The sequence below is a fragment of the Oncorhynchus mykiss genome, chromosome 23, assembly GCF_013265735.2.
Source record: "Oncorhynchus mykiss isolate Arlee chromosome 23, USDA_OmykA_1.1, whole genome shotgun sequence".
Taxonomy (NCBI): Eukaryota; Metazoa; Chordata; class Actinopteri; order Salmoniformes; family Salmonidae; genus Oncorhynchus; species Oncorhynchus mykiss.
Window position 1 is genome coordinate 47,329,569 of NC_048587.1, and position 13,215 is coordinate 47,342,783.

General features: G+C 42.1%; 1 protein-coding gene across 9 annotated transcripts in view; it reads left to right on the forward strand.

Annotated features, from left to right (window-relative positions):
* LOC110503127 (trinucleotide repeat-containing gene 6B protein-like) overlaps positions 1 to 13,215 on the forward strand; it is a 62,118-nt gene that overhangs the window by 17,560 nt on the left and 31,343 nt on the right. For all 9 annotated transcript variants that reach the window (XR_005039222.1, XM_036960621.1, XM_036960615.1 and 6 more), the window contains one exon: positions 8,772 to 8,930. Coding sequence is in view for 8 of the 9 variants with exons in the window: in XM_036960621.1 (XP_036816516.1) it covers positions 8,772 to 8,930 (159 nt within the window). In the remaining variant the exon portion in view is untranslated. The remainder of the gene's footprint in view (positions 1 to 8,771; positions 8,931 to 13,215) is intronic.

The following is a 13,215-nucleotide window of genomic DNA, read 5'->3' on the forward strand; positions in this document are numbered from 1 at the left end:
TTCATCAGAATGCACTCCCAGGAATCCAAGTTCCACAAATGTTAGTTTTGTTCGATAATGTCCATTTATGTCCAAATACCTCCTTTTTGTTCGCATTTAGGACAGTAATCCAAATGAGCAGGCTCTAGGTCCAGACAAAGTAAAAAAGTTATATTACAGTTCATATAAACATGTCAAACGATGTATATAATCAATCTTTAGGATGTTTTTATCATAAATCTTCAATAATGTTTCAACCGGAGAATTCCTTTGTCTTTAGAAATGAAAGGGAACGGAGCTTACTCTCACGGGCACACGCCTGACTGAGCACATGGCCTTCTGGCAGACCCATGGCTCAATCAGCTCTCATTCTCTCCCACTTCACAGTAGAAGCCTGAAACAAGGTTCTAAAGACTGTTGACATCTAGTGGAAGCCTTAGGAAGTGCAATATGACCCCACAGACACTGTATATTGGATAGGCTAAGACTTGAAAAACTACAAACATCAGATTTCCCACTTTCTGGTTGGATTTTTTCTCAGGTTTTTGCCTGCCATATGAGTTCTGTTATACTCACAGACATCGTTCAAACAGTTTTAGAAACTTGTGTTTTCTATCCAAATCTACTAATGATATACATATCCTAGCATCTGGGTCTGAGTAGCAGGCAGTTTACTTTTCATCCGGACGTGAAAATACTGCCCCCTACCCCAAAGAAGTTAATGGTTAACTGTTAACATCCCTAATTATAAACCATTTAATAAACGGTCACATCGCATTGGTTAAAATAGTGCAATAACTGTTCAGTGTTTGCCAAATGGTGAGCCAATATTTACCTCTAGTTATGAACCATTTTATAAATGCACTTACAAACACTTATAAGACCTTATTTTCAATAGTTGCACATTTGACCAATACAATACTTTACCACAATTGGGTGTGATGCGTTGTTGCTCTGTCCCAGTAACATAAGAGGCTGTCAATCATGATGTGTCTTGACCTACCTTTGAAACCCTGATCCCTATCCAAATTTACATCCAGGATGTTATTCAATCATCATTCCTAACATATTACCGTTTACCAGGTTATATTAACACACTTACCACTTCTCTGTGATAGTCCCAAGTATGGGTAACGCCCTGGTGTGAAATGGTAACCGTAGTACCATTGCTTAGTGAAACAATGGAGGTGGTATCCTGTCACAACTTTGAATGTTTTGGTCTTCATACCCACCATTCATTGATTGAACATGTTTAATAAAGTGTTGAATCTTCTCTCATATAAAGTATACCTTATTTTAAAGTGACAGACCTATAAACATTTGTAAATGAGTTAACATAACTGCTAAAAGTATACCTTATGCCACTTACCTTGATGTCTACCTCACCAACAAACTATCACAGTCCAAACACGCAGATGGTCATGAAGAGGGCACGACAACGCCTATTCCCCCTCAGGAGACTGAAAATATTTGGCATGGGTCTTTAGATCCTCAAAGTTCTACAGCTGCACCATCGAGAGAATCCTGACTGGTTCCATCACTGCCTGGTATGGCTATTGTTCGTCATCCGACTGCAAGGCGTTGTTGGCTAACTTCACTAGGGTAGGGGGCAGGATTCTGAATTTTGGATGAAAAGCGTGCCCAAATTAAACTGCCTGCTACTTAGGCCAAGAAGCTAGGATATGCATATAATTAGTGGATTTTGATAGAAAACACTCTAAAGCTTAAAATAATATCTGTGAGTATAACAGAACTGATATGGCAGGCAAAAACCTGAGGAAAATCCAACCAGGAAGTGGGAAATCTGAGGTTTGTAGGTTTTCAAGTCTTATTTTGAAAGGCTGTTTTTCCATTGAAAGCCTATCCCCACCATACAAAGACTAAGGACCCAGTTCACAATATATATGGCTTTCTCTACATGTGGCCAGTCTTTAGGCATTGTTTCAGGCTTTTACTCTGAAAAATTAGGGAGATACAGCACTTTCAATGATCCCAGTGGAAATTTCCAGCCATGAGACCTGCGCGTGATCGGGAGCGTGCATTTCTTGTTTCTCCTTTTCTATTGACAAAGCTTTTGTCCGATTTATTTATGACAAAAACAACCTGAGGATCGATTTTAAACATTGTTTGACATGTTTCTACTAACTTTTATTGTACTTTTTTGACTTTTCGTCTTGATGTTGAGAGTGCGCATTGCCTTTGGATTTCTGAACTAAACGCACCAACAAAACTGAGGTTTTTGGACATAAAGAGGGACATTATCAAACAAAATGAACATTTGTCTAACCTGGAGACCTGGGAGTGCCACCAGATGAAGATCATCAAAGGTGAGTGATTCATTTTAATGCTATTTCTGACTTTTGTGAGCCCTCTCCTTGGCTGGAAAATGGCTGTGGTTTTTGTGGCTAAGCGCAGACCTAACATAATCGCATTGTGTGCTTTCGCCGTAAATCCTTTTTGAAATCTGACACAGCGGTTGCATTAAGAAGTTTATCTTTAAATGTATGTTAAACACTTGTATCTTAGATCAATGTTTATGAGTATTTCTGTAATTTGATGTGGCTCTCTGCACTTTCACCGGATGTTTGTTTGAGACCATGCATTTCTGAACATAACGCGCCAATGTAAACAGAAATTTTTGGATATAAATATGAACTTTATCGAACAAAACAAAGCCATTTATTAGTGAGTTGGAAACATAACATTATATAATCTCAAACATGCAATACATAGTAAGAACAAAAAAATAATTTAATAGGATACATTGGGGTGGGAGATAATGGCAGTGACTCATGTAGCCTAACTAATTCAGATAAACAGGTGGGGTCTTTCTCCACTTTACTTTTACAAGTCAGCTTAGAAATTGACAAGATATTAACTATTTAAAATACAACATTGGGTCTCATGGTCCCCTTCTACAGTTTAAATCAGAAGTTTACATACACCATAGCCAACTACATTTAAACCCAGTTTTTCACATTTCCTGACATTTAATCCTAGTAAGTATTCCGTCTTCGGTCAGTTAAGATCACCACTTTATTTTAAGAATGTGAAATGTCAGAATAATAGAGTGATTTATTTATTTAATCACATTCCCAGTGGGTCAGAGGTTTACATACACTCAATTAGTATTTGGTAGCATTACCTTTTAATTGTTTAACTTGGGTCGAATGTTTCGGGTAGCCTTCCACAAGCTTCCCACAATAACTTGGGAAAATTTTGGCCCATTAACCCTGACAGAGCTGGTGTAACTGAGTCAGCTTTGTAGGCCTCCTTGCTCGCACCTGCTTTTTCAGTTCTGCCCACAGACATTCCACAGGATTTAGGTCATGGCTTTGTGATGGCCTCTCCAAAATACCTTGACTTTGTTGTCCTTAAGCCATTTTGCCACAACTTTGGAAGTATGCTTGGGGTCATTATCCATTTGGAAGACCCATTTGCGACCAAGCTTTGACTTCCTGACTGATGTCTTGAGATGTTGCTTTGATATATCCACAATTTTCCTGCCTCATGATGCCATCTATTTTTGTGAAGTGCACCAGTCCTTTCTGCAGCAAAGCACCCCCACAACATAATGCTGCCACCCCCATGCTTCACGGTTGGGATGGTGTTCTACGGCTTGCAAGCCTACCCCTTTTTCCTCCAAACATAACGATGGTCACTATGGACAAACAGTTCTATTTTTGTTTCATCAGACCAGAGGACATTTCTCCAAAAAGTACAATCTTCGTCCCCATGTGCAGTTGCAAACCATAGTCTGGCTTTTTTATGGAGGTTTTGGAGCAGTGGCTTCTTCCTTGCTGAGCTGCCTTTCAGGTTATGTCAATATAGGACTAATTTTACTGTGGATATAGATCAGTTTGTACCTGTTTCCTCCAGCATCTTCACAGGGTTTTGCTGCTGTTCTGGGATTGATTTGCACTTTTTGCACCAAAGTACGTTAATCTCTAGGAGACAGAAACCGTCTCCTTCCTGAGCGGTATGACGGCTATGTGGTCCCATGGTGTTTATACCTGCATACAATTGTTTGTACAGATGAAAGTGGTACCTTCAGGCGTTTGGAAATTGCTCCCAAGGATGAACCAGACTTGTGGAGGTCTACAATTTTTTTCTTCTGAGGTCTTGACTGATTTCTTTTGATTTTCCTGTGATGTCAAGCAAAGAGGCACTGAGTTTGAAGGTAGGCCTTGAAATACATCCACAGATACACCTCCAATTGACTCAATGATGTCAATTAGCCTATCAGAAGCTTCTAAAGCCATGGCATCATTTTCTGGAATTTTCCAAGCTGTTTAAAGGCACAGTTAACTTAGTGTATGTAATCTTCTGACCCACTGGAATTGTGATACAGTGAAATAATCTGTCTGTAAACAATTGTTGTAAAAATGACTTGTGTCATGCACAAAGTAGATGTCCTAACCGACTTGCCAAAACTATAGTTTAAGAGGCTCCTCTGTCCTCTACTCGTAACCTGTATTAATGGCACCTGTTCGAACTTGTTATCAGTATAAAATACACCTGTCCACAACCCCAAACAGTCACACCCCAAACTCCACTATGGCCAAGACCAAAGAGCTGTCAAAGGACACCAGAAACAAACAAACAACTTGATCTGGGGCTCCATGCAATATCTCACCCCGTGGGATCAAAATGATCACAAGAACGGTGAGCAAAAAATCCCAGAACCACATTTGGGGACCTAGTGAATGACCTGCAGAGAGCTGGGACCAAAGTAACAAAGCCTACCATCAGTAACACACTACGCCGCCAGGGACTCAAATCCTGCAGTGCCAGTCGTGTCCCCCTGCTTAAGCCAATACATGTTCAGGCCCGTCTGAAGTTTGCTAGAGAGCATTTGGATGATCCAGAGGAAGATTGGGAGAATGTCATATGGTCAGATCAAACCAAAATATAACTTCTTGGTAAAAACTCAACTCGTCGTGTTTGGAGGACAAAGAATGATGAGTTGCATCCAAAGAACACCATACCTACTGTGAAGCATGAGGGTGGAAACATACTTTGGGACTGTTTTTCTGCAAAGGGACCAGGACGACTGATCCGTGTAAAGGAAAGAATGAATGGGGCCTTGTATCGTGAGATTGAGTGAAAACCTCCTTCCATCAGCAAGGGCATTGAAGATGAAACGTGGCTGGGTCTATCAGCATGACAATGATCCCAAACACACCGCCCGGGCAACGAAGGAGTGGCTTCATAAGAAGCTTTTCAAGGTCCTGGAGTGGCCTAGCCAGTTTCCAGATCTCAACCCCATAGAAAATCTTTGGAGGGAGTTGAATGTCTGTTGCCCAGCAACAGCCCCATAACGTCACTGCTCTAGAGGAAATCTGCATGGAGGAATGGGCCAAAATACCAGCAACAGTGTGTGAAAACCTTGTGAAGACTTACAGAAAACGTTTAACCTCTGTCATTGCCAACAAAGGGTATATAACAAAGTATTGAGATACACTTTTGTTATTGACCAAATACCTATTTTTCCACCGTAATTTGCAAATAAATTCATAAAAAATCCTACAATGTGATTTTCTGGATTTTCTTTTCTCATTTTGTCTGTCATAGTTGAAGTGTACCTATGATAAATTACAGGCTTCTCATCTTTTTAAGTGGGAGAACTTGCACAATTGGTGGCTGACTAAATACTTTTTTGCCCCACTGTATATCAAAGTATATCAATATCAAAGTATATCAAATCTTTTTCAGTAGGAGAGGGAGAGACACGATGGCTGCCCAAGCTCTGTTAAGCACACCTGACGCGATATCTTTCTCGCTCATTTTTCAAAATAAAACCTGAAACTGTCTGAAGACTGACACCTTGAGGAAGCAATAGGAAAAGGAATCTGGTTGATATCCCTTTAAATGGAGCGAAGGCTGGCTATGGAACATGGAGCTTTCAAAATAGAAGCCACTTCCTGGTTTGATTTTCCTCAGTTTTTCGCCTGCAATATTTTTTAATTTTTTATTTTATTTCACCTTTATTTAACCAGGTAGGCTAGTTGAGAACAAGTTCTCATTTGCAACTGCGACCTGGCCAAGATAAGGCATAGCAGTGTGAACAGACAACACAGAGTTACACATGGAGTAAACAATTAACAAGTCAATAACACAGTAGAAAAAAGGGGAGTCTATATATACATTGTGTGCAAAAGGCATGAGAAGGTAGGCAAATAATTACAATTATGCAGATTAACACTGGAGTGATAAATGATCAGATGGTTATGTACAGGTAGAGATATTGGTGTGCAAAAGAGCAGAAAAATAAAAATAAATAAATAAAAACAGTATGGGGATGAGGTAGGTGAAAATGGGTGGGCTATTTACCAATAGACTATGTACAGCTGCAGCGATCGGTTAGCTGCTCAGATAGCAGATGTTTGAAGTTGGTGAGGGAGATAAGTCTCCAACTTCAGCGATTTTTGCAATTCGTTCCAGTCACAGGCAGCAGAGAACTGGAACGAAAGGCGGCCAAATGAGGTGTTGGCTTTAGGGATGATCAGTGAGATACACCTGCTGGAGCGCGTGCTACGGATGGGTGTTGCCATCGTAACCAGTGAACTGAGATAAGGCGGAGCTTTACCTAGCATGGACTTGTAGATGACCTGGAGCCAGTGGGTCTGGCGACGAATATGTAGCGAGGGCCAGCCGACTAGAGCATACAAGTCGCAGTGGTGGGTGGTATAAGGTGATTTAGTGACAATATCAGTTCTGTTATACTCACAGACAATATTTTGACAGTTTCGGAAATTTCTGAAATTTTAGAGTTTTCTATCCTAATCTGACAATTATATGCATATTCTAGCATAGGCCTGAGAAATAGGCCGTTTACATTGGGAACGTTATTTTTCCAAACATAAAAATAGTGCCCCCTAGCTGAAAGAGGTTAACAAGAAATTTGTGGAGTGGTTGAAAAACAAGTTTTAATGACTCCAACCTAAGTGTATGTAAACTTCCGACTTCAACTGTAGGTCCTTCATCTGTTTCTTGTTAAGCATTTTCCCATACTGGAATCTGAAACCCTATGGGAATCTTTGGGAGAGAAGAGAAATGTATTACAATTTAGCATAGACACTATCTACACAACTTTACTATTGTCATGATTTATACCATTACGGCTTAGCTAGTTATCTTATCGACAGCTTACTAATAATAATAGTGTTTAACATTACTTGTTAACACATCGCTAGCTACCACCGATTTAAAGGGTTTACCTAGTTATCACAATTTTTGCTACAACGCTAGCTAGCTAGATTCTTACAATTGGAACCACTAGTGTGCTGACAGGATGCTAGTTAGTTCACTTACCAGGTACTTAGCTAGACATACCTGAATTCTGATGTTAGATAATGAACATGCTAATCTAAAAAAAGCTAGCAAAACAAATTGCATGGAATTTCTATCATGTCGATGTTCACTAGCTGGCTGCTAACGTTTGCTAGCTAGTGAAGCTAACTAGCCAGCAAACGTGAACAACTTAGCTAGTTAACAATATCATGCCCAAGATTATCTCATGCTAAATCATCTAGCTGAATTTGTATATTTCTAAAGCCATTTTAGGTTTCACCTAATGCTAGCTAGATGTTTCCTAGGTAGGACAGATGCTACGTAGCTAGCTGGGCAGCAAGCTAAATCATCCATCAGAAATTCTGTATCCGAAAGTTAAAAATTGCATTTTTATCTTGTGAATGTTTACTTTGCGTGATATTTTCTGTCTGGCCTTTGCACACTTCTCATAGCCACGTCCATTCTGATTATTCATGAATCCCTGTCACATTGTCAGTATCAACACAAAATTCTGAGCACGTCCCAGGTATTTATTTCAAGCGCAGATTTGTGCAGGTGCTGTATCACAAAGTGGGTAATTTCTCAGAAACCAGTCAAACACGCCAATAATATGGCTTGAGATATTCAGATGAGGCCTTCATTCCTGGAATATATAGCTAAATTGACCACAAATCATCAGGGTAGTTGACCATTGATCTGAAAACCAACCGTTTCTGGGAAAGAGAAACAATGTAACACCATTTTTATTTTCTCACTTAAGTGTGAATCTGCAACCATTGACAATAAGGTTGCATAGGACCTCCTGAGTGGCACAGCATCGCAGTGCTTGAGGCGTCACTACAGACTCGGGTTCGATCCCGGGCTGTGACCGGCAGTCCCATAGGGTGGTGCACAATTGGCCCAGCGTTGTCCGGGTTAGCGGAGGGTTTGGCTCGGGGGCTTTACTCAGCTCTTTGCACTCTAGCGACTCCTTGTGGCAGGCCGGGTGACTCCTTGTGCAGGTTGACTTCGGTCATCAGTTGAACTGTGTTTTCTCCGACACATTGGTGCAGCTGGCTTCCCGGTTAAGCGGGCGGGTGTTAAGAAACTCGGTTTGGCGGGTCATGTCGCGGCCTGTTGGGGAGTTGCAGCGATGAGACAAGATTGTAATTGGATCGCAATCATGAAAAAGGGGTAAAATACAAAAAAAGGAACATAATAATACTGTTCCATTATGATACAAATGCATATAATATTGAACCCTTATGTAAGTGCTTTTATAAATGGTTAATAGCTGGAGGTAAATAGTGGCTCACTATTTGGCAAGCACTAACTGGCTATAGTACTACTATAACCCATTTATGAATGTTTTATAATGCATTTACAAATGACTAACCATTAATAATGTAAATATTAACCCTTTACCAATGGAACGTTACGATTTTTCATAAACCTATAGAGTACATAAATCAAACAAACCACTCACTGATGGATTGATTCCGTTGTTTTCCTGTGTGTAGCTCCATCGTCCGGCTGGGACGGTGGCTCTCCCTCGGACCCCCCGGTGGACAACGGCACTGCAGCCTGGGGGAAACCTACTGAGACCCCCACCGGCTGGGAAGACCCTGGGAAGACCACCTCTGGCTGGGGTAACCCCTCACCCAACCCCATCAAATCTGGTAAGGGAGCTAAACTACTGTAAATCCTCAAAGATATGATGGCTGATTGTCTAACTATAGGTACAGTGTAGAGGTCGACCGATTAATTAGGGCCGATTTCAAGTTTTCATAAAAATTGGAAATCGATATTTTTGGACGCCTATTTTTTTATTTTTTACACCTTTTATTTAATCTTTATTTAACTAGGATAGTCAGTAAAGAACACACTCTTATTTTCAATGACGGCCTAGGAACAGTGGGTTAACTGCCTGTTCAGGGGCAGAACGACAGATTTTCACCATGTCAGCTCTGGGGAACCGATCTTGCAACCTTACAGTTAACTAGTCCATCGCTATAACCACCGGCCTCTCATTTTTAATTTTAGTTATCCGTTATTTTACCAGGTAAGTTGACTGAACACGTTCTCATTTGCAACAACGACCTGGGGAATAGTTACAGGGGAGAGGAGGGGGAATGAATGAGCCAATTGTAAACTGTGGATTATTAGGTGACCGTGATGGTTTGAAGGCCAGATTGGGAATTTAGCCAGGACACTGGGGTTAACTCCCCTACAACACCCCTCGTTGCACTCCACAAGGAGACTGCCTGTTACGCGAATGCAGTAAGCCAAGTTAAGTTGCTAGCTAGCATTAAACTTATCTTATAAAAAATCAATCAATCATAATCAATAGTTAACTACACATGTTTGATATTACTAGTGTATCTAGCGTGTCCTGCATTGCATATAATCTGACTGAGCATACAAGTATCTGACTGAGCGGTGGTAGGCAGCAGCAGGCTCTAAGCATTCATTCAAACAGCACTTTCGTGCGTTTTGCCAGCAGCTCTTTGTTGTGCGTCAAGCATTGCACTGTTTATGACCTCAAGCCTATCAACTCCCGAGATGAGGCTGGTGTAACAGATGTGAAATGGCCAGCTAGTTAGCGGGGTGCGCCACTCTGAGACTTGGAGTGGTTGTTACCCTTGGTCTGCATGGGTAACGATGCTTCCAGGGTGGCTGTCGTTGTGTTCCTTGTTCGAGCCCAGGGAGGAGCGGGACGGAAGCTATACTGTTACACTGGCAATACTAAAGTGCCTATAAGAACATCCAAATGGTAGAGAGGTAAATAGTCCTATAATAACTACAACCTAAAACTTTGTACCTGGGATTATTGAAGACTCATGTTAAAAGGAACCACCAGCTTTCATATCTTATGTTCTGAGCAAGGAACGTTAGCTTTCTTACATGGCACATATTGCACTTTTACTTTCTTCTCCAACACTTTGTTTTTGTATTAATTAAACTAAATTGAACATGTTTCATTATTTATTTGAGGCTAAATTGATTTTATTGATGTATTATATTAAGTTAAAATAAGTGTTCATTCAGTATTGTTGTAATTGTCATTATTACAAATAAATATTAAAAAAATTAGCTGATTGTAATCGGTTTCGGCTTTTTTTGGTCCTCCAATAATCGGCATCGGCGTTGAAAAATCATAATCGGTCGACCTCTAGTACAGTGCATTCGGAAAGTATTCAGACCCTTTAACTTTTTCCACATTTTGTTACTTTGCAGCCTTACTCTAAAATGTTCAAATTAGTTTTTTCCCCACATCAATCTACACACAATACCCCATAATGACAAAGCAAAAACATTTTTTTAGAAATGTTTGAATGTGTGTGTACCTGTATTTGGGGAATTTCTCCCATTCCTCTCTGCAGATCCTCTCTTTCTCTGTCAGGTTGGAAGGGAAGTGTCGCTGCACAGCTATTTTCAGGTCTCCCTAGAGATGTTCGATCAGGTTCAAGTCTGGGCTCTGGCTGGGTCACTCAAGGACATTCAGAGACTTCAAATCAAATTTATTTATATAGCCCTTTGTACATCAGCTGATATCTCAAAGTGCTGTACAGAAACCCAGCCTAAAACCCCAAACAGCAAGCAATGCAGGTGTAGAAGCACGGTGGCTAGGAAGAACTCCCTAGAAAGGCCAAAACCTAGGAAGAAACCTAGAGGAACCAGGCTCTGTGGGGTGGCCAGTCCTCTTCTGGCTGTGCCGGGTGGAGATTATAACAGAACATGGCCAAGATGTTCAAATGTTCATAAATGACCAGCATGGTCGAATAATAATAATAATAATAATAAGGCAGAACAGTTGAAACTGGAGCAGCAGCACGGCCAGGTGGACTGGGGACAGCAAGGAGTCATCATGTCAGGTAGTCCTGGGGCATGGTCCTAGGGCTCAGGTCCTCCGAGAGAAAGAAAGAGAGAATTAGAGAGAGCACACTTAAATTCACACAGGACACCGAATAGGACAGGAGAAGTACTCCAGATATAACAAACTGACCCTAGCCCCCCCCGACACACAAACTACTGCAGCATAAATACTGGAGGCTGAGACAGGAGGGGTCATGAGACACTGTGGCCCCATCCGAGGACACCCCCGGACAGGGCCAAACAGGAAGGATATAACCCCACCCAATTTGCCAAAGCACAGCCCCCACACCACTAGAGGGATATCTTCAACCACCAACTTACCATCCTGAGACAAGGCTGAGTATAGCCCACAAAGTGGACTTGTCCTGAAGCCACTCCTGCGTTGTCTTGGCTGTGTGCTTAGGGTCCTTGTCCTGCTGGAAGGTGAACCTTCACCCCAGTCTGAGATCCTGAGCACTCTGGAGCAGGTTTTCATCAAGGGTCTCTCTGTACTTTGCTTCGTTCATCTTTCACTCAATCCTGACTAGTCTCACAGTCCTTGCTGCTGAAAAACATCCCCACAGCATGATGCTGCCACCACCATGCTTCTCCGTAGGGATGGTGCCAGGTTTCCTCCAGACATGATCTTGGTATTCAGGCCAAAGAGTTCAATCTTGGTTTTATCAGACCAGAGAATCTTGTTTCTCATGGTCTGAGACCATTAGGTGCCTTTTGGCAAACTCCAGGTGGGCTGTCATGTGCCTTTTACTGAGGAGTGTGGTTTGGCCACTCTACCATAACGGCTTGATTGATGGAGTGCTGAAGAGATCGTTGTCCTTCTGGTATGTTCTCCCATCTCCAGAAGAATTCTTGTCAGTGACCATCGGGTTCTGGGTCACCTCCCTGACCAAGGTCCTTCTCCACCGATTGCTCATTTTGGCCGGGTGGCCAGCTCTATTAAGAGTCTTGGTGGTTCCAAACTTCTTCCATTTAATAATGATGGAAGCCACTTTGTTCTTGAGTACCTTCAAGGATGTACAGGATTAAAATTGAATTCTACTACACCGGCTCTGATGCTCATCGGATGTGGTAGGGCTTGAAAACTATTAGACTACAAAAGGAAACCCGGATGCGAGCTGCCCAGTGACGCGAGCCTACCTGATGAGCTAAATGCATTTTTATGCTTGCTTTGAGTTAAGCAACACTGAAGCATGCATGAGAGCACCCGCTATTCCGGAGGACTGTGATAACGCTCTCGGTAGCCGATGTGAGCAAGATTATTCACAAAGCCACGGGGCCAGGTGGATTACCAGGACGTGTACTCAAAGCATGTGTGGATCAACTGGCAAGGGTCTTCACTGACATTTTCAACCTCTCCCTGACTGAGTCTGTAATACCAACATGTTTCAAGCAGACCACCATAGTCCTTGTGCCCAAGGAAGCAAAGTTAACCTGCCTAAATGATTACCGCTCGTTGTACTCACGTAGGAAGCCATGAAAGGCTGATCATAGCTCACATCAACAGCATCCTCCCGGATACCCTAGACCCAATCCAATTCGCATACCGCCCCAACAGATCCACAGTGATGCCACTCTGATCCTCAACACTGGGGCCCCTCAGGGGTGTGTACTTAGTCTGCTCCTCTACTCCCTGTTCACCCACGACTGCATGGCCAAACACGACTCCAACACCAAGTTTGCTGATGACAGAACAGTGGTAGGCCTGATCACCGACAACGGTGAGACAGCCTGTAGGGAGGAGGTCAGAGAACTGGTGGTGTGGGGCCAGGACAACATCTCCCTCAATGTGAGCAAGACGAAGGAGCTGATCGTGGACTACAGGCAAAGGCGGGCCTAACAGGCCTCATTAACATCAATGGGGCTGTAGTGGAGCGGGTCTAGTGTTCCAAGTTCCTTCGTGTCCACGTCACCAATGCTCTATCATGGTCCAAACTAGAGGTCGACCGATTATGATTTTTCAACGCCGATACGGATTATTGGAGGACCAAAAAAATGCCGATACCAATTTAATTGGCAAATTTTATTATTTTATCTAATGTGTGTGTGTGTGTATATGACAACAATACTGAATGAACAATCAACACGTTT